This window comes from Acanthisitta chloris, unplaced genomic scaffold (assembly GCF_000695815.1).
Source record: "Acanthisitta chloris isolate BGI_N310 unplaced genomic scaffold, ASM69581v1 scaffold20637, whole genome shotgun sequence".
Lineage (NCBI taxonomy): Eukaryota > Metazoa > Chordata > Aves > Passeriformes > Acanthisittidae > Acanthisitta > Acanthisitta chloris.
In genome coordinates this window covers 1-21,593 of record NW_008683401.1, presented here as the reverse complement: position 1 = coordinate 21,593, position 21,593 = coordinate 1, and the positions used below count along the sequence as shown (strand labels likewise).

At 49.2% G+C, this 21,593-nt stretch overlaps 2 protein-coding genes across 2 annotated transcripts; one reads left to right on the top strand and one right to left on the bottom strand.

Moving 5' to 3' along the window:
* Positions 1–418: 418 nt before the first annotated feature.
* On the top strand, positions 419–17,873 carry POGZ (pogo transposable element with ZNF domain). The gene is made up of 17 exons (XM_009078930.1): positions 419–542; positions 5,915–6,090; positions 6,527–6,635; positions 6,882–7,181; positions 8,146–8,352; positions 8,793–8,902; positions 9,319–9,653; positions 10,254–10,408; positions 10,847–10,947; positions 11,761–11,907; positions 12,849–12,983; positions 13,282–13,454; positions 14,198–14,338; positions 14,944–15,003; positions 15,336–15,448; positions 16,128–16,152; positions 16,274–17,873. The coding sequence occupies exons 1-17, from the start codon at positions 419–421 to the stop codon at positions 17,871–17,873; spliced, it is 4,011 nt and encodes a 1,336-aa protein (XP_009077178.1).
* Positions 17,874–20,022: 2,149 nt separating this feature from the next.
* Positions 20,023–21,590, bottom strand: PSMB4 (proteasome (prosome, macropain) subunit, beta type, 4; the record flags this gene model as incomplete). The annotated part of the gene is made up of 5 exons (XM_009078931.1): positions 20,023–20,115; positions 20,714–20,830; positions 20,917–20,998; positions 21,112–21,258; positions 21,508–21,590. Coding segments are annotated over 5 exons (522 nt in total), but the record flags the coding sequence as incomplete, so codon positions are not given.
* Positions 21,591–21,593: the final 3 nt, after the last annotated feature.

Here is a 21,593-nt window from a genome sequence, read left to right as displayed (position 1 = left end):
GTTGGCAGAAATCCTCGCGTACTCCAAACACATCAGCAAAGCCGTGTTTGTTCCTCCTTCAGTTACGAGTTCAGCCGAAGGTTTGGGGTGACTTCTGGTCTCGGAGCTGTTGGGTTGGATTTCTCCTGTGGGAGAGGCACAACTGCTCCAATCTGGAGTCAAACCCAAGAGTTTTCAGCACCAACTTTCCAGATTTCCCGGGAAAGGAAACACAGGTTATTAAAGCAGGACCTGGAGTCAGTTTATAGCCAGAGAGTTAAGAACCTGAAAAGATGCACCTCATTTTTTTTTCCCTTTGGAAATCTAGGAAGTAAAAACATTGGTTTTATTTCTGCCATTAGGATTTTTCTTACCAAGAATTCCTTTTGCTGCCTGAACAGTTTTCCAATCCCAATACCTCCTCTTTTTCCTCTGCAGGATGGCGGACACAGACCTTTTCATGGAGTGTGAGGAGGAGGAGCTGGAGCCATGGCAGAAGATCAGTGATGTCATCGAAGACTCTGTGGTGGAGGATTATAATTCTGTGGATAAAACTGCTACAGGTAATTCCCTGTTTGAGTCTGGAATCGTTCCTGGGAATATGGCATTGGTTGGTTCCATCCGCTCCAGTAAATACTCTAATTTGATCCCTAAAAACCCTGTGAATGAGGAATAGAACCAATTGCTGGTGGTGGATGGAGCTGTGGATGCTGGTGGGGCTGCATGAGGCACGGTGTCCTGGAATAACTCATTTTGGAGGCAGAAAATGGCTTTTTTTTTTTTCCTCTTTGCAAAAGAAATAAGATTTTTGCAGGTGTCGGAAAAGGCTGTTTAAAAAATAAAAGTGAAACTCAAAGTTGTTCATATTGAACAGCCAAAGTAGTTGTTTCTTTAAGGTAGAGAGTTCATAATTTTCATCTCAGATGCTGCATATATGTTACAAAGTGCTTTGGGTGCCTCAGCACTCCCTGGGGACTCCTTCTGGGAGCTGGAAGTGGGTAAGGAAGTCAGGAATTTGGTTGTATTTCCTGTGAGTTACCTTAAGGAGTCAAACTATGCAGAGCTGAGGGAGCAGGATGGGAATGCAGGGTGGAGGGAACTGGATGGGAATGCAGAGCTGAGGGAGCTGGATGTGAGTGGGAGCTACTCTACACTCCAAATCCCAGTGTGCTGCTCTGTCAGCCCAGCCCAGCAGCTGCTGGAGTGGTGTCTGCAGACAAGCTGTGCTCTGTCTCCTCTCTAAACCCACCTGTGCCATTCCTTTCTAGCACTTCTGGGGAGTCTCCAGCCTCTTTGTGCCCCTGTGCTCCTGCTGGGTGTCACCCTCCCTGCAGCCACCTCAGGCAGGAGCAGAGAGGCTCAGAGTAGTGCTAGGACAACACTAGGGACCAGGTTTGTGAGCAGCAATGGTAAGCAGCAAAGCCTTAAAGCATTTTGGGGTGCAGAGGGGAGACACAAGACTCACTTGGGGTCACGCTGTCACCACTGGGAGCACCTGAGTTCAGGACAGAGGCTGAGCTGTGCTGACCCTTGCAGGGGCTCCGAGGAGCAGCAGCTGCTTTTAGTCCATTCAAGAATAAATCCAGTGTCCTTCCACACTAGTGCAGTTACTATTGGTGGTATCCCCGCCAGGTAAGGTGTGAAATGAAGATTCTTGACTGCTCAGGATCACCGTGATGTGTTTTGCAAGAGGAGATGTGTTAAACTGGGGTATTGGCCACATTCCAAGGTGGATAATTCAGTTTTTTTCTGCTGTTAAAGGATTGTCATGTTTCATTTCAGGCAGAGCTGAAGCAATCTCTGCTTAACTGAGACTGAAATATATAATAGATATGATATACTGAAATATAAGTGAGTTTAGGACTCTCTGGGATCAAGGACCGGTAAAAATGTGTTTGTCAAACTCATCTTGGAGATTCTCATCTCCTTTAGGAAAGTTTGATGAGACACAGAGTAATGAGGAAGGTTTTATACATTATCTGAAACCGAAAGGTTTATTTGGAGTCTTAGAAGCGTTTTCAAGTCCCAGTGTCTCAGCTATCACTCCATGATGCATTTGTGATGAATATTTCATAGCTTTACTAATAAAAGTAACGTGAGACACGTGTTCCAAATCAGTTGCCAGGAATTAATAAAGCCTTGGGGCTAGAACTGGATTAATGGGTTAAGAAAACGTAACAGCAATGAATTTATCTGCGAAATACCTGGATATTCTCTGGACAGGCTCCAGTCTATGAGAGCACTGGAGGTTCAGGAGTGTTGCTGGAGGCTGACCAGAAGGAGAGACTTCTAGTCTGCATGGAGCAGTTCAGAGGTGTTTTCCTTGCAGACTTTAGAGAACCCTTTCCCTGGAAAGCTGCTGTTATTCCACATATTAATTGGCCTGTGCTGGAGGGGTGAAATCAGGTGGAGCTCCCTGTGATCATCGTCTTTCATAGGATTATTATTTTCTTCTATTTTGCAAACAGAATTTGTGGAAGCTATTAGGGAACTAATCACCTGGGATTTCACTCCATAGGTTAAAAACTGGACTCAGGCAGAGATATTCCTCCATCCATCACTTCCCGTCCTTTTTCTGTTGTGGATCTCCTGTAGTATGTCCTGTTGTAAACTCCTCCGCTGGAAGCAGCTGGAGTGTTGAGTATGGTTTTCTGGGATTGCACTGGTGTTTTCCTGCTCTGCTGGGATGGGATGAGCTCCATGGGGAGTGAGAAGATGCTGTTTGTGCTGTATGTTCCTGGTCACCATCACATGGCTTTGCTCATTCACTGAGTCAGACTCCTAAGTCCTTTGGGATGGATGTTTAGGTGAAAAACCAGGGAAACAGGATTGATTTTGCAGAGCTCTGGGGAGTTCAGTTTCATGAAGGAGGTAATTCCCCTCTGTATCACAACAGTATTTGGCCCCTTATCTTCAGAACTGATGGCACCCAAAATTCCTCCTGGAGTGGCCTTTCATTCCCAAGTGTGGTATTCCAGCCCCTCCAGCTGCTGTTCCCTGACTTGCCAGGGAATCCTTTTTGGCCTTATGCCAGTGAGGATTTGGAGTGGCAAAGTGCCCCAGGGCCATCTGTCACCTCCTCGTCCCTCTGGCCCAGTGACTGAGGGTCACAGCCCAGTGTAAACTGTGGCTGTGTGGAACACTCCCAAAATGATCCATGTCTGGAGCCATCGCAACTTTCCACAAGCTGTTTGTTGCCCTCCTGGCTGTCAGCTTGGATTTTGGTTTACATTCATTAAAGAGACTTTAAAAAGACTTGAATAAGCTTGGGCTGAAAAAGACCCATGAAATCTGTCCCTCTCCCTGTGCTCTGCCTTTGGGGTCCGTCTCAGCACCTCAGTTGTTCACAGGGCAAAATCTCTACTCCTTGGAAGATTTGGGAGTGACTCTGCTCCTTATTGGCCAAGTGAGATCCTGCAGACACTGCGGAGGAGGAAAGGATCTGCTGATGCTCCACATTTGGGCCTTCAGCAGGTATCAGGTGAGATGTAAATAGTTAGGACATCATAGAACTATCCGAAGAGTCTTGTTTTCTTCCTTTTTTTTTCTCTCTCCTCAACTCCTCTCTCTCCTTTCCTCCTTCTTATTTTCCTCATCCTGTGACGAGGTTCTCCAAATTTCCTAAGAGATTCCAAGTCCAGTCTGTGTGTCTAGTCCTCATCAAAAAGTGAGGCAAGATGCAGTTGTGTGACTTGGATTTGAACCTTCCCTGTATCCCTCATCCCCCTGCTGTGTCTGCCTGGGATAGTCTTTCTGAAAACACTTGGATGCTGTTCCCCTAAGGATTGCCAAGCACCATCCAGGCTGTCAGTGCAAAACATCTCCCACTGAAAGAAGCTGCTTTGGCTGTGGGTCAGAAGATTTTGGCATGGAGCAGGGGCTTTCCCTGCATGTACACCATTCCCTGGGGAACATTGCTGTTTGGGCACATGGAACATCAGCAGTTTGGGGAATCTTGGACAATTTTGTAGCCTTGGAACCACCTGGATGTCCAAGGCTTGTGCTGCACATGTGCAGTGGGAAGAAGATGCCCGTGGGGCTTCCTGTGTCATCCCTCCCTCTGCTGATTTGGAGCCCCTTCGGAATCCCTTGACGCTCCAGGCGTGGATTGTATAGGAGCAGGATGAGCAGTGCCTGAACACAAAGACATGAATGACCAGACTAAACTTGGTGAGGAAGAAGGACTTGAAGCCCAAATAAGTTTCCTGCTTGTTTTCTGCAGCTGAGTTGGAATATTTTTATCTGGTATTTATTGAATTGATAGTATTTCCCCCTCTCCATGACGTTTAGGCTGTTAAGGGATTTTATGTGTGTGGATCCCTTGCTCCCTGCTGTCTTTAGCCCTGGATCTGGCTGGGACGGTGTGATTTACCCCGTGGCAGCTTTGTTTTTGTACCTAGAGAGGCTCTGATAACACACCAGTGTTTTGGCTATGCTGAGCAATGCTGTGCACCATCAAGGTCTTTTCTCCAACATCAAACTCCATTTCTCTTCATCCTCATGTTTTTCCATCTTATTTCCTTCCCCCTGTGCTGCGGAGTGAAGGAGCAGCTTGGTGGGCACCTAGTGTTCAGCCATGGTCACCTCCCCAGGCCACGTGTCACCTCTAACTGGCATTTGGGAGGGAAAGGTGGAGTGTTAGAGAAGAGGATCCTTAATTCCTCCCTCATCCTGCTGCCAGCAAACCTTGGCAGTAGATGGAAAACACTTCTGTTGTGGTGAGACAGGAGGGCCCCAAGTTGCCAGGAGCAATTGGGCAACATTCCTGGCTTGGAATTCCCTCATTCTGTGTAAATAGTGTGAGTCTGCTCCTCTTGGCAAGTGAGGGCTTGTGGGACTGGAGCACACATGGGATAACTGAGATCCTGAGTGAGGATGCAGCCAGGAAGTGTCTGCTGGGCTGGTGCAAAGGAGGTGGCCACAAGTGGACTAATGTGGATTTTCCTGGGGGAGTTGGAGGTCATGGATGGTCTTTGGGCAACTGTGGAGAGGAGAATGTTATAAGGAGTTGCTGGGCAGGTGTGTCTATAAGTCAGAAGTGCATAGCAGGTGTGTTCAAGGAAAATCCATCCAGAAAATCCCTCTGGGTGCCGTGGTGGAACTCCCTGGCATGAGTCCTCCCTCCTCCCATGCTCTCACACCAAAGGGCTCATGTGAAATATTTCATATATATTCTGTGGTATGAAGGATACTCAGTTCAGCAGCTAAAGCTTCTATCCTCTCCCTGTTCCGGCTTTTTTCCAAGCAGGATATTCCACTTTGGAATCAGGAGAATAAGCTCTTTGAACCATTACAAGATGTTCTGATGGCACACAGTGACTTCAAGGTGACCCAGATGAAGGTTTTCAGTCTTTTCTGTTGGTTTTCCTGTTTGTGTTGGAAATATATCAGCCACTTTGTGAAGCTTCAGTCCCCAAACCCTCCTTCTATCCAAAATACTGAAATAACTTCAAGTTCCTCAGAATTCCTGTGACCTCCTCAGCCTGGTTCCTTGCAGCCCTCAGCAGACTCTGGTGTCCCATTCTCTACTCCTGGACCCCTGCTCTGGCACACATCCTCTGCCAGGGCTTGTCCTGGTTCACCAGGAGTTCTCCAGCTGGTGAATTTTTAATAGTTCATGAGACTAGAAGGAATATTTCCTTCAGCTGCTGTGGCCGTGTTCAAAGGGCATGGAGGAGCCGGAATAATCAGGCTCTGAGGTTGCTCGAGGCAAAGGGGTTTGAACATCTCATTCCTAGGAAAACCCATGCCTAAGAGGCAATCTTAAAACAACATCTGGAAGGTCTGGATATTTTCACAAGTTTATTTTCAAGCTTTCTCTGGAAAACTCTTTCAAATTCTGAAGGATGAAGCTGCCAACTGAGCATGTGTGAGAAGCAGCAGCTTTTTTTCCTTGACAGATGTGACTTTTGCTATGTTTCTGCCTGTTTTCCAGCTGGGAATCCCCTGGTACAGCAAGGTGGGCAGTCCTTAATCCTCACCCAGAACCCTCCCTCAGGGCTGGGCACGGTGGTCACTCAGCCTGTGCTGCGGCCAGTGCAGATCATGCAGAATGCCAACCACGTCACCAGCTCCCCAGTGACCAATCAGCCCATCTTCATCACCACCCAGGTGAGTGCCAGGAGGGCCGGGGCACACCAGCACGTCCCTCATCCGTGGAAAACTGTCTTCTGCTAGGAAATAATCAGGTTTTAGTTCAGGGGATGTTACACTGAAATCCCTTAGGCTTGTGGGTTTGTGAGTTTGACCTCAGTCAATACATCCCTACTTGGTTTATTTTCCTGGGAAACTAGCAGGTGTGTTTTTTAAATGTCCAGAGGTGTCTTCGAGCATTTGCTAAGCCCTGGGAGAAGATTTTGGGTGTTGAGGGAAGGAGAGATGAGTGTAGGCTGTAGGATATTGTGGAGTACAGGGAAGGCCTTGTGGTTCAGCTCATTTATGGTGATTATACAGTGATGTGGGTTATTTTTATTTGTCTATTTTGCTTTTAGGGTAAAGAACTCCTCTCAAAAGTGCTTCACCTACTAATGGGGCTGTTTGATTTCAGGGATTTCCTGTGAGGAACGTGAGGCCCGTACAGAACACAATGAACCAGGTTGGGATTGTTCTGAATGTTCAGCAAGGACAGACAGTGAGACCCATCACCCTCGTCCCAGGTAAGGGTGAGACACTGTGCCAGTGTCTCATCACCCCCACAGGAAGAAACTTGTTCCTAATATCCAATCTAAATTCCTCCTCTTTTCATTTATCCCCATTACTCCTTGTCCTGTCACTGCAGTTCCTAACAGGGTTCCTCTCCAGTTTCCCTGTAGCCCCTTCAGATCCTGGAAGGTGCTGTGAGGTCTCACGCAACCTTCTTGATCTCTTGACCTTGGTTCCTTGCTCTCTGTGTGTTTCTGAAGCCCCAGGTACCCAGTTTGTGAAACCAGCAGTTGGTGTTCCTCAGGTGTTCTCCCAGGTGGCCCAGGTGAGACCAGGTGCCACCATGCCGGTGCGACCCACCACCAACACTTTCACCACGGTCATTCCAGCCACGCTAACCATCCGGAGCACAGTTCCACAGTCCCAGGCACCACAGCAAAGTAAGTCCTCTCCCAGCACCTCTACAACTCCTACTGCAGCGCAGCCAACACCTGTGGGACACTTCCCTGTGGGCCAGGCACAGCCAGGGCAATCCAGTCAAGCTCCTAATCCCAAATTAGGTAAGATTTGCCATGGAAAAGGCAAGGGGCCTCAGTGTTTCACTCTGTCTGTGATCTGACCAGAAGTTGAGTCAGAATTCCTGGGTTCTACTTTCACTCTTGGCTCCTGGAAACAAGGATAGTGTTGCTGTCATGGCCAGTTTGGTTTGAGAACTGCTTAGATTTGGGGCAGTAGAAGGCCCCAGAATAGTGTTTTTCAATGCTTTTTGTAACCACTTGTGGTTTTTGAAAGGTGTAGTTAAACAAATGGTGAACACAAGCACAAACTAACCATGTTTGGGTTTTTTTTTTTGCTGTTGGCTGAATTCCTGAGGGAAATGAGTGCTCAGGAATAGTGACAAACAATTTAAAAGGGAAAGAAATAGTTCACCCAGCAAAACTTCAGGTTCATGGGAGCTTCAAGTTGTTCTAATCACATTCAGCTGCATTTAAAGAAGAAATACAAATAATTTAGCTCATTGTGGGACCTGGCTTCTGTCTTGGAGTGTGGTCTGGAAGGTTTGGGAGATTCTCTTTCCTGTTTCTATAGAATCATAAGGTTGGAAAAGCTCTGTAAACCCAGCGCTGGCAGAGCCACCACTAACCATGTCTCCAGGTGCCACATCCACACATGTTTTGGACAATTCCAGGAGTGGTGACCCCACCACTGCCCTGGGCAGCTGTGTCAGGGCCTGGCCACCCTTTCCATGGAGAAATTCTCCCTGATATCCACCCTGAACCTCCCCTTCTGCAACTTGAGGCTGTTTTCTCTGGTTCTGTGTTCCCTGGGAGCAGATCCCAGCCCCACCTGGCTCCTGTCAGGGAGTTGTAGGGAGTGAGAAGGTTCCCCCAAGCCTTTGCACCACTGGATGGGACAATCACTGACTTAGTCGCCCTTGGTAGAGACTGGGATTCACACAGTGGGTCATATCTCACAGATTCCTGGCTGGAATTGTGTTGGAGTTGTGTTGTCCATTCCTTGCAGTGAGCATTGCCAGTTTTGTGACTGTGAAGAGACCTGGAGTGACAGGGGAGAACAGCAATGAGGTTGCTAAGCTAGTGAACACCCTGAACACAGTTCCCTCGTTGGGGCAGACCCCAGGCCCCCTGGGGGTGTCCAACAGCAGCCCTGTCCATGCTTCCCAGAGGTCCAGCGTGTCAGAGTCGTCATCCTCATCCTCATCCTTGAAAGGTAGGATCCTCCTCCTCCAAAAATGGCAATTTCTAAAGCCATTTTTGGGAGCCAGAAGTTAATTTCAGGTACATTTTGTGTCATCTGTATTCCAAATGTGTTACTCCAGCTGGGGGTAAATATAAGACCTGTCTGATGGAAAACCAAAGAAAACAAAAGATTAAAAGTGTGGGAGATAAGCTGAACTGATCTTTTTTCCTTCTTTGTATTTATTTGTTTAGTTAGTTATTTGTTTTGCAACACTCCTTTCTCCAGTTGCTGGGGGTTTGTTGTGTCACACAGATTGTCAGAAGTTGCATATTGTTGTCTTTTCCGGGCCATTTCCAGCCTGCAACTCCTGAACCTGGAGTATTGCAGTACACCAAAACCTCTGCCTGGATGTCAGGTGAGATGTGAGAGTTTCATTTTTCTTGTTGTGTTTTGTATTTTTCCTGTTACAGTCAGTTCCTCTCCTGTTCCCACCTTTGACCTGCAAGACGGTGGCAGGAAGGTTTGCCCAAGGTGTGATGCTCAGTTTCGAGTCACTGAAGCTCTCAGAGGACACATGTGTGTAAGTAACCATTCCCAGAGGATTAGTTGTGGGTAGTTGGAGTGCAAAAACAGTTCTCCTTAATTGGGGAGTGCTGTGACAAGGAGGAATGTGGCTAGGACAAAGTGGGAGGCAAAGGAGAGACCCTTGGAAGACCTCTCCCTTGCCTGGAAGTAGGCAGGAGCTCATCTTTGGGTCCTGTGGTGCCTGGAGATGGATTTATTCCTGACCTCACATATCAGGAAAGAACCAAAGAGAAAATTGGATATTGGTCCTGGATAACTCTTTTCCTCCAGAGTTTTCTAGAGTTCCTCTGCCTTCTCTTAGCACTGACGAGTCTCTGTTTAGTAATTGTAATTGTTCCTAGATATAATGTAATGTGTGAGGGTTAATGATTCCTAGACAGTTGAATTTCTGTTTATTTCTGTGTATTTCAGTATTGCTGCCCCGAAATGGTTGAATTCCTCAAGAAAAGGAAATCCCTGGAATCCGAACCAAATCTCCAGTCTGCCAAACCTCCCTCCCCAGAGAAAACCACAGCTGTTGCCTCCCCACCCTCCTGCACCCCCATCCCTGCCCTGTCCCCGCCGGCCAAAGCTCCAGAGCCAGGTGAAGGTGGAGCTGACTCGGCCCAAAGTAAGCTCATCATGTTGGTAGATGATTTCTACTATGGCAGAGACGGTGGCAAGGTGAGCCAGCTCCTCAGCTTCCCCAAGGTTCCCACTTCCTTCAGGTGTCCACACTGCACCAAGAGGCTAAAGAACAATATACGGTAAGGGAATGCCCAGACTGTCCCAATGCCACCAAAAACAGCCTGAATGGCCCTGGTTTGCAGGACTAAACACAAGTCGTTTGTGTCAGGCCTCAGGCCCCGCAGCTTTCTGTCATATAGATATTCTTGTGTCATAGTAGGCTTAGACCAGAACTGCACCCCAAAAGGAGAGATTTGCCCCTCCCCAGGCTTCACTTGGGGCAACAGTTGTAAGCAGACTGCATCATCAGAATAATTGTCTGGGGAAGGGAAGTCTCCTTCAGCAGATAACAGCAAATAAACTTCATGGAGACCTGCTCTCCTTCTGTCTCTCCAATGATTTCTTAACAGAAAGAGAATATGTTGATGAAATGATGTTTTCTGAGCAAGCCGCCATGTAGTTCTGCTGTGATACTACACGGCTGAGCTCTCTTTGAAGCTGAAGTGTTTTGACATCCGTTGGAGGCCAAGTTGGGGTCAAAAGTGCTCAGAACCAAATAGTACAGCCTCAGACCTCCAAAATCTGGGCTCTTACTGCGCCAGAGTCAGGGATTGGGAGGGCTGGTGATGCTTTCAGGGTTAGACATGCAGAACATGTGTATTTCATCCCCTCCCTTCCAGGTTCATGAACCACATGAAGCACCACGTGGAGCTGGACCAGCAGAATGGTGAGGTGGATGTGCACACCATCTGCCAGCACTGCTACAGGCAGTTCTCCACCCCCTTCCAGCTCCAGTGCCACCTGGAGAATGTCCACAGTCCCTATGAGTCAACAAGTGAGCTGATTTCTGCTGGTTTGGGGGCTTAGGAGTGTTTCTGTCTTGTGTTAACCACAAATCTGTGGAATGAGGGATGTCTCTCCTGCCTATGTAGGCCACCACAAAACTCCATCTAAGTTATATTTGTGGAAATATTACCAAGATTATTTTAAAGACTTCAATAAAAGTGACATGGTAGGATTTAATTTATACCAGCAGACCAACATCTGGTTTAAAATCCCTTGAAGTTTCCTTGCTAGGACATTTTCCCTTTCCCAGTTTTGTCTTAAGATATTTTTTGTTGCCTTTTGGAATATATTTTGTCGTCTGCCAAGTTCAACTCTAATTTTTGGAGTTTCTCTGTTTGCTTTGCTTTAAGATCATTTGTAACCCAAGAAATCTGCAGTTTTAATTGGTGTTTTCCCGGTTTTGACCTGCTTTTCCCTTGTTTTGCAGCCAAGTGCAAGATCTGTGAGTGGGCGTTCGAGAGCGAGCCCATGTTCCTGCAGCACATGAAGGACACCCACAAGCCTGGGGAGATGCCCTATGTGTGTCAGGTAGTCCAAGGGATTTGGGAGCTGAATTGCATAGTCATGTCCTAGGAATAGGAGGAAATCTGGATTTTTCCTTCCAAATGTGTGGCTCAGAGTGGTCTAAACCAAACCTGGGCCGTGGAACAGTCCTGTGGAGCCTGGTGGGTTTTTATTCCAGGAGGAGAACTCCAAAAAGGAAGAACCAGAGAATAAACTATGTTGTGTTAAATCAGATTATGTTCTGAATCAGGTTAAATATGAGGCAAAGGTTCTTCCCCCAGAGGTGTTTGGGCACTGGAGCAGCTCCTCAGGGCAGTGTCACAGCCCCACAGTGCTCTCAGGCACAGGGGGCATTGTCGGGGTGCCCTGGGCAGGAGTTGGATTTGATCCTTGTGGGCCCTTCCAGCTCTGACTATTCTGTGATTCTGTAAATCTCTGAAATTCTGCATTTTACGCCGGCCCTGGAGACATTGCTCTTCGATCCGTTCTGACTTTGTACTGACTGCCTCTCCCTCTTTTTATTCCATTTTTCTTGGATTTGGAGCTTGAATCGTCACTTTGCTTTTATAAAAGTAGTTGAAATCTGTTTCTCCATACTATTTTGAGTAGTTGCTTGATTTAGTACCTTCCAGTTGGAATAAGCCCGGACATGATTCCTCAGCTCCACTGATAAGCTTCAAGAGTTGGACTTGGGTCATCCTTGTGGGTCCAGCTCCATGATTCTAAGTGTCTTTTGGGAGTCTGGGCCTTGCTGTGAAGGTCTCCACATTGTGGTGGTGGATATGAGGTAGATTCCTGTATTCTTTCCCTGTTAATTGTGTTTTCCCCCTCCTGCAGGTCTGTCAGTACCGCTCGTCCCTCTATTCCGAAGTGGACAGCCATTTCCGGATGATCCACGAGGACACACGGCACTTGCTCTGTCCTTACTGCCTCAAGGTCTTTAAGAATGGAAATGCTTTCCAGCAGCACTTCATGAGGCACCAGGTACACAGCAGGGCTGGCCTCACCTGCCTCAGGTGGAAACAGGTTGGAGTAGGTGCTTTAGTCACTCCTGACAAATCCAGTGTGCTTGATGGCATTCCAGACCTTTCCTAGGGACTGTGCTGAGGAGGAGGAGCTCAGCCTCTCCTTTGGGAACAGCACAGCTTGGAGTCTGCAGAAAAAAAGGGATGTGGATTGCCCCGTGGTGGTGCCGCCTCCCATGGGAGTGCTCCAGGCCAGGCTGGAGGGGGCTGGGAGCAGCCTGGGCCGGTGGGAGGTGTCCCTGCCATGGCAGGAGTGGGATGGGATGAGCTCTATGGTCCCTTTCCACCCATGCCATGATTCCATGACTCTAAGGAGCATGTTCTGCTGGACATGCCATGATGAACCAACACTGAGCTATGTGCCCGTTTGGGGTTCATTTCATTTCAGTTCTCCAGGTAATAAGCGAGTCAGGAACGCTGGTAGATTTTGTGGCTCAGCATTCTGTTCCTGTACTTGTTGGCTGCATTTACAGTGTATTTTGGGGGTGTAGCTGAAGTGAGCTCTCAGAATTCGGAAATTTAGTGCTTTTACCAAGTGCCTGAATGGATTTGCCCAAAAATCCTTCGCTCACTCCTGTGAGAGGCAACTCCTGAAGGAATGTTGTCCCACGTCTAGCTCTGCTTTGGCTGACAGAAGCTGGGTGACACTTCCCATGGCGCTTCCAGGTCTGGTGTCTCTGCGGAACCTGATGATTTTCATTAAAAAGCCCAAACCAAACAAATCTAAAACCAAAGTGTGGTGCTTGGCCATGAGAGACTTTGAGATGCTGGAAAAAAAACCAAGGCTGCCTTTGGTTTCAGTGGATGAAAAGTGATTTGTTCTTGTTTGTAAACAAATCTTGCTGTGTTGTACCTCCTGTTTGCCTAAACTGGACTTACTTCATTTCCCTTTTGCTTTAGAAGAAGAGTGTTTATCACTGCAACAAGTGCAGACTCCAGTTCCTCTTTGCCAAGGACAAAATCGAACACAAGCTGCAGCACCACAAAACTTTCCGGAAGCCCAAACAGTTAGAAGGATTAAAACCTGGAACCAAGGTAAGAAATCCAAGTTCTCAGCAGGTTCCTGTGCTCTTGTTACCTCAGGAAACACCTGCAGTGTTGGTGTTGGGGTGGAGTTATGAACTGCTGCAAAAATAGTCTTTTTTTATCTGGATTAACCAATCTCCACCTTGTCAACTAGACCGTGGCACTAGGTGCCACATTCCTTGAACACCTCTAGGGATGGCGACTCCCTGGGTAGCCCCTTCCAGCGTCACATCCTGGAAGCACCCGAGCCCGAATTTGGGTCAGTCCCTTGTGTTTTAGGAGGTATTGGTGTGTGTGTTCTCTGCAGGTGACAATCAGAGCATCCAGAGGACAACCACGGCCAGTGCCAATCTCCTCAAACGACATGTCGCACAGCATGGGACAGGACTCCACTCAGCTGTCATCCTCCTCAGACCCTCAGCCCATCTTCCTGTACCCTCCTGTCCAGAGGAACGTCCAGAAGAGAGCGGTCAAAAAAATGTCAGAACTTCTTCTGACTACGTTTTAAGTTTCAGGAGGTTCTGAAGGGACTGCAGTGAGGTTTTGTAGTGCTGCAGTGATGGGGAGTGGGCGATCCTCGCACTGGCTTAGCTGCCAAGGAAGGTTTATGCCAGAAGATGTGGCTTCCCACAAAACCAGGATGGTGTGATGGAAGCCCTTAAGGTGAAACTGAGATGGAGAATTAGCTAGCAGTGGAATTTCATCAGCACAAGGGATTTCTGCCCACACTAGAGAACCAGGGAATGGTTTGGGTTGGAAGGACCCTAAAACTCATCCCATTCTGCCCCCTGTTGTGGACCACACCTTCCACCAGCCCAGGTTGCTCCAAGCCCTGTCCAACCTGGCCTTGAACACTTTGAGGGATGGGGCAGCCACAGCTGCTCTGGGCAGCCTGCGACCACCCTGACAGGGAAGATTTTGCCTCCTGTATCCCATCCAACCCTGCCTGTGTCTGTGGGAAGCCATTCCCCCTTGTCCTGGCACTCCAGGCCCTTGTGAGAAGCCCCTTTGTAGCTGCCCTTCAGTACTGCTGCCTTGTTTTCAGGGTTAGTTGGTTCTGTGGGTGCGAGTTTATTCTGCACTCTGGTCGTGTGCAGCAAGAGGGAAGGCACCGAGACGAGTGTGACTGGAGACCCGTCACTAATGCTCCTCTATCCTGATCGTTGTTTCGTTCCAATAAACATCTGTTCAGGCACTAACAAAACTCTCCCTCCTCTCTCCAGGAGTGTCCTGGGCAGACAGACCTGCCTGGAGTGCAGCTTCGAGATCCCTGACTTCCCAAACCACTTCCCCACCTACGTGCATTGCTCCTTGTGTCGCTACAGCACCTGCTGCTCCCGCGCCTACGCCAACCACATGATCAAGTACGTGGGGGACTTGGGGTGCTGCAGGAGAAATCCTCCTGCCTAAAGCAGGGATTGGGGAAGTTCCAGTTCCTGCGGTGGTCTGTGGGCACTGGATGTGTTCCTGGCTCAGCACAGATGTGGGTGGTGAGTTTCAGACGAGCTGAGAAGACAGGAGTGGGAAAACTGAGGTTCATTCTGCATTCCAAACTTGTTGTAATCCATAAATTAATAAACCTCGGGAATAATCTACTTCTTGGAGTTAATAAATACTCAGAACTTGTGTGGGAAGGCACTGCATCCTGGTGCAGGAAACTCATTTTTCAGTGTGCTTAGGATTCTTGCTAAACTCTTTGATGGAATTAAATTACTGTTAAGTTTCTAAAAGGACAAAAAAGGGCTCTGTGCCCACAGCACTGCCCAAAATGGCCCTGGTCTGCACGGGACAGTTCCCTGACACCTGGGCTTACCCACGAGCTTTTTGCCAGGGATTTTTGTTCAGACACAGCTTTGATCTCCTCGAGTACAGCACAGGCAGGCTAAATATCTTGACCCCAGGCTTGGGTCTGGCTTTGTGAACATAGATGCAGAATAATTCTGACTTTTGTCACCTCTTTGTCTTCCAGCAACCACGTCCCTCGGAAGAGTCCGAAGTACTTGGCTTTGTTTAAGAACTACACTGCCTGGTAATGGGAAACTTCTCCTCTTCGGTCCCGTTTTAGTTGCATCTGCTGTTAGTTGCCTGGCAGCACAATGTGCAGCCCCTTCCTGGTCTTCCAGTTCTGTTCTTCCTTGATTTGTCTCTGCAGAAGCTGTTTGGGTTTTAGCACAGGAAAAGAAACTGATTTATGGGTTTAAGGGCTCAATGCTAAGACTCCCATTGTGCCCTGCAGAGGTTAATGTTTCAGGGTGGGGGACACTGTCTGCACCGGAGGGTGACAGTTTACTCCCAGTTGTTCATGTACAGATTTTGATGCTGATGCTAAGCTCATTTCCCTTTTTTTCCTCCCCCCTCCAGTGGTGTAAAGCTGTCTTGTTCCTCCTGTCTCTTCGTGACGTCCGAGGGCGATGCCATGGCCAAACATTTGGTCTTCAACCCATCCCACGAGTTCAGTAACATCATTTTTCGAGGTGAGAGATGGAAAAGGAGAGAGAAAAGTTGGGGGGAAAATGAATGCAGGACATAATCAGTTCATAGACTCCAGGTCAACTCTGGCTTTGTTTCCTGGGCTGAACACTGGCTGAGTGTGAATAAATTTCGTTGGAACTTCTGAATGAGTCCTTATTGTTATGGAGATGGGAGAGTTAAGCTCCAAGGGAGCCTGGCTCTGCCTGTATCCCTGAAATCTTCCCATGGAAGGACAATAAGGAAGGCTTCAGGCAGCCCCTCTGTTCCTCGGGGACATCATTGTACCTCGGTGACGCGCGGAGGCCTCCAGCAGCTGCTGGTGCTGCGCTTGAATGGAGCCTCCAAGTGTTCTTCCAGCTCTTTGCTGTCAGTTGCCACAACTTCCAAATTCCTTGGGGCATCCCTGCAGGGATCTGCCCAGGGCTGAGCTCTCCTGAGCAAATTTTGGGATTACAAATGAACGTGGAGTTTTGTTTGCCTCTAACGATTGCTGACGAATGTGGCTCTGCCCAGTTGAGGCTTGGCTTGCTGGCCTGGGAGTTGGGAGGAGGTTGGGGTTGGAAGGGATGGAGATTAGCGATTCCTAGAGAATACTGGGAGTGACAGACAAGAGACACTGATCCTCCCCTCTTGTTTGTTTGCTGAGCTACAAATGTGTTAATCGCTGTGTTTTGCTTACAGGGCCTACTTGGATATCACATTCCAGGTAATTCCAGATCCTAATCCTGTCCAGGTCCCCGGGCTGGGGTTGGGTTTTTTCATCTCTTTTCCCTCACCATGTTTATTTCCTGGGTTTGAAGGTGGTCCCTGTGTTCTCTCCCTTCCAGGCACATCCAACCCCAGGACAAAAGCCTGAAGAACACCTGCCCTGCCTATTCCCCAAGTAAAGCTGCTACTGTGAAAACCAAGTCCGTGGAACCTCCCACAGGTGACCTGGAGCCCGAGCTGGCGCCAACAGCCCATGACAGGCCCCTGCCAGGCCAGGAGGAGGAGGAGGAGGAGGAGGAAGGCTTAAACCCTGATGCTCGAGAAGATGAGCAGCCCACGAAGGAGCCAGAACCTGCCAGCAAAAAGGAGCAACTCTCGGTTAAAAAGCTGCGAGTTGTCCTCTTTGCTCTGTGCTCCAACACTGACCAGGCAGCAGAACACTTCAGGAACCCTCCGCGGCGCATCAGGCGCTGGCTGAGGCGCTTCCAGGCCTTCCAGGAGGAGAACTTGGCATCCCTGTCCGAAGGGAAGTACCTCAGCTTGGAGGCTGAGGAGAAGCTGGCGGAGTGGGTCCTGATGCAGCGAGAGCAGCAGCTCCCTGTCAACGAGGAGACTCTCTTTCAGAAGGCCACCAAGATTGGGAGGTCCCTGGAAGGAGGCTTCAAGATCTCTTACGAGTGGGCAGTGAGGTTCATGCTGAGGCACCACCTCAGCACCCACACGCGCAGGGCGGTGGCTCATCCCCTCCCCAAAGACGTGGAGGACAACGCTGGTTGCTTCATCGAGTTCGTCCAGCGCCAGATCCACACTCAAGACCTTCCTCTGTCCATGATCGCAGCCATTGATGAGATCTCCCTGTTCCTGGACGTGGAAGTGCTGAGCAGTGATGACAGGAAGGAGAATGCCCTGCAGATGGTAGGCAATGGCGAGCCCTGGTGCGACGTTGTCCTGACCATCCTTGCCGACGGCAGCGTCCTCCCGACGCTGGTCTTCTACAGAGGACGTGTCCAGCAGCCTGCCAACGTGCCAGAATCCATCCTGCTGGAGGCAAAGGAGAATGGATACAGCGATGATGAAGTGATGGAGCTGTGGGCATCGCGTGTGTGGAGGAAGCACACGGCGTGCCAGAACAGCAAGGGTATGTTGGTGCTGGACTGCCACCGAACGCATCTCTCCGAGGAGGTACTGTCCGTGCTGAGTGCTTCCAGCACTCTCCCAGCCATTGTCCCAGCTGGCTGCAGCTCCAAAATCCAGCCCTTAGATGTTTGTATAAAGAGAACTGTGAAAAACTTTTTGCATAAAAAGTGGAAAGAACAAGCCAAGGAGATGGCAGACTCCACCTGCGACTCGGACATCCTTCTCCAGCTGGTTCTGTGCTGGCTGGGAGAGGTCCTGGAGGTCATTAGTGACTCTCCAGAACTGGTCCAGCAATCCTTCCTGGTGGCCAGCGTGCTGCCAGGGCCAGATGGCACGGCCAACTCGCCCACGCGCAACGGTGACATGCAGGAGGAGCTGATCACCTCCCTGGAGGAGCAGCTGAAGCTCACTGAGGAGCGCCATGAGGCGACGGCGGCGGCGGCGGCTGCAGAGCTCCAGGATCGGAGCCAGCCCGAGGAATCTGCAGATCCAGAGATCCTCCATCAGCTCTTCGAAGGAGAAAGCGAGACTGAATCATTCTATGGCTTTGAAGATGCTGATTTGGAGCTGATGGAGATGTGAACCAGCCACAAAGGGTTATTTTTTATCAAATAAATGTTGGATGAGACCATTACACTTCCCTGTGGATTTGTGGGTTTAGAAATTTCGTAGGAGATCACTCAGATCAATAATAGCCATTTCTGCTGTTCAGTTGGAAGTTTTTGTGCTTTTTTTAAAAGGAAAAGAAAATCACTGTGTTTGGTATTTTCTGCAGATATCTTGTGGGTGAATATTTTTGCGTTTTTCTTTACCTCACTTGTACCATAGTTTCTGTTTTTCTTGTGCAGAAATGTTTGGAATTTGACATTGTCAATGTGACCATTTGGGAAGAAAAGGAGGAAACAAGATGTAGCTAATGAACCAGTGCTCAAACTTTTGGGTTGTCTTAACACTTTTTCTTTTCCTCTGCGTTTGTAACACTTGACCCAGAAATTGACATTTCTGTGGAAATTTAACGTGTGAACCTTCAGCTTGGTCATGAAGAGTGGTGTTGGTTTGGTTACTTTGGGGGTTTTAAAGAAGATTCAGTATCCTGCTCGGGAATTTGGCCACGGGGGAAACCACAACCATTTGCCTGTTCAGTGCCAGCAGCTTCGGGGTCCAACCTACACCAGGGGCAGGTTTGAGGGGCAGAGCCCACCCAGACCTCTTGTTCTCCTGGTGCTGGTGCCATGGTTGTCCTTCTCCACCTGGAAAACCACCCAGCACCCACTTTGCTCCAAAGAATTCCTGACAGAGGGTACCTGGGGAAGGGGAAAGCCACGTTGTACTTGGATTTCCTGCCGATTGCCCGTTAAATATTGACCTTTAACTAAGAAGTGGCAAACCTGCTTTATTCCCACCCTCCATGACGTTCCTTAGGGTTAGAAATGGGATTTGGGAACCAAACTGTGACGTGCACAAAGGACAAAAGGATGTTTGGGTTTTATTTTTCACTGCCAGCTTCAATTTTTCTACAATTTGCATGTTTGAGGGTTTTTAATTGTCTCAGTTCTGGTCTCTCCGGAAGCATTGGATGGACACCCAGGATCCGGCAGCACCTGCGCCTTGCTGTTTCCATAGAGGTTTGTGAACATTCCCTGTTCCCTAAGGAAAGTGGGAAGCAGCATGTGCACACCTGTAAATGGTTCATCTTGGAATTGTACAGACGTGGAAAAACCATTTAATAAAACCAGGGAAATGGATTTATAAACATGTGTTGTTATTCTGGAGGACTGGAATTCCTGGTGCTCTCAAGGGCAGATTTCAACTTTCCTCTGCGGCCTTTGTGTGTCCTGAAGAACCCAGAGATGGTTTTAATTAAACTCTAATTAATTCTGCCCAATTGGCATCTCTGCCACCCCTTAGCCACAGGTTCAGAGCTACAACCTGCTCCTCCCCATGAAGATTTCCTTTTTTTAAATAAGTCTCGAAAACCATGAATAAAACTCTCCTGAATTCCTGGTTTCCCTGGATTACAACCAGAGGAACGTGGTATATGCTGTGTGTAAGTCTTGATTTGGGGCAAATCCTGGGGATTTTGGGTTCAGCAAACAAGTGCTGATCCTGGTGGGTCGTGCTGGGACTGGCCTCTGGCTGCACCCGGGAGGGCGAGGTTGGATCTTAGGGCAGATTTCACCATGGAAAGGGTGCTCAGGCCCTAGCACAGCTGCCCAGGGCACTGGAGTCATCACCATCCGTGGCATGCCCAAAACATGGATGCGGCACTTGGGAACATGGTTAGACATGGCCTTGGAAATGCTTTTCCAACCTCAACAGTTCCGTGATTCCAGCAAAAGATAAGGACTTGGAGCTGTAACCCTCACCTGGAACTCAGAGACTCCCTGAAGTCACAGCTTTTGGAGGGTCCTGAGAGCAGCACAAACACACAGAATGGTCTGAACAGGTTTGGTTTATTCCCAAAAACATCACATTGGATCAGAGATTCCAAAGGGATAATGGAATTGTGGGATATATAAAGGGTGACAGTATGGACACGACATCCTGGAGCAACTCCTGGAGGTCACTCAAAGCCACTGCAAGAAGTGATTTGTAAAGTTAGGAAGACACAGAAGCTGGAGGTGCCACAGGGGGAGGGAGGAGGGATCAAGGGGACTCCAACACCTGGCAGGGCTGTGCGCCTCACTGACCCCTCTCTCCTGTGCTCTCAGGAGGTGCCAACCCAAGAGCATTACCTGACCATGTGTGCGATGTCCCAGCTGGCTTCCAGGGTCAGAGGTCCCTCCACCTCCACTCCTTTCTCTGTGGCAATGGCTATTTCATACTGAGGAGAGAACACATGGGAAGGTCTCACTACAGCCTGAATCCTGTACCTGGGACAGTCGCCGTGGGTACCCTAATCAATGAGTGTCTTAAACCAAGTTTGGTTCAATGTGTTTGTGTTCAGTAACATTTTCCTTGGATAGCTGATGGGAGGAGAGAGAAACACTTTCAAAGGGAAAAGATTCCACCCCCTGGGTGCTACACAGCTGCAGTGCTGGGACAATTACCTTGCACTCAAAAGTACCATCACTTGGCCTCAAACAGCTCTGGAGCATGAGGGCAAGCAGGATCTCACCAAGTTTGGTTCAATGTGTTTGTGTTCAGTAACATTTTCCTTGGATAGCTGATGGGAGGAGAGAGAAACACTTTCAAAGGGAAAAGATTCCACCCCCTGGGTGCTACACAGCTGCAGTGCTGGGACAATTACCTTGCACTCAAAAGTACCATCACTTGGCCTCAAACAGCTCTGGAGCATGAGGGCAAGCAGGATCTCTCCAATCACCCTCTCCAATCCCCCCCCCCCTGCCAGTCTGGGAGTGGCTGCAAGGCTTCCCAGGATCTGGGACGAGTGGGATCCAGGTGTGGAGGTGAACACTCACCCTGTTGAAGGATCGAGCGTCTCTGTAGTACAAGATCTTCATGCAGCGCTCGATGAGGTCCCGCGCCTCCTCCTTGGTCAGGGTGGGTTTCTTCTCCAGGACTTCCCTCATCAGTGGCTGAGAAGATTAAATTAAATTAGGTTAAATCAAATTCAAGAGCTCAACAGCTCCGTCAGCTAGCGCTGAGGGAGAACAACCTCTACCTGAGCAAGGTAGGCTCCGTAACCTGTCGCAAGTGTCGGAGCTTCGTAGGCCACTCCAAGCATGTCCACGTACCCCAAGAAGCTGAAAGGGCAAAGTGGTGGCCATGGTAGCCACCACGGTAAGGACATAGTCCTGTCCACACCCTGTGCTTGGGGAACCACCCCAGGGATGGAGGTGGACCCGTCACACCTCACCTCTCGCCATTGTAGAAGCCTCCGATGACGACACTGTTCCACAGCGGGTTGATCTTGGAGCGTCGGTTGTACATGACCCTGGTCAGCCAGGAGTGGATGGCCTTGGGGCTGTAGCTGTGCCCATCTCCCAACAGCTCCTCATCAATCCTAATTTGGGGAGAAGTTTCCAGACTGAGAAATTCACGTCCAGGGAACAACTGGACGTGGCTCTCAGTGCTCTGGCCTAGCTGATAGGTGTTGATGGGGCACAGGTTGGACTCGAAGGTCTCGGGGGTCTTTTCCAACCTCAGCAATTCCACGACTCAGCCAAGGGAAGATGGAAAGCACGGACGAGAGCCCGGGAGCAGACCACCCGCAGCCTCCCCAGGGGCCGTTTTCCAGCCCGGGGATACCTACACCATCTGGTCGATGACCTGCCGGAGGTACTGGAAGTCGGCGTAGTCCCCGGAGGCTCCGAGCACGGTGCTGCGGTTGACCCTGAG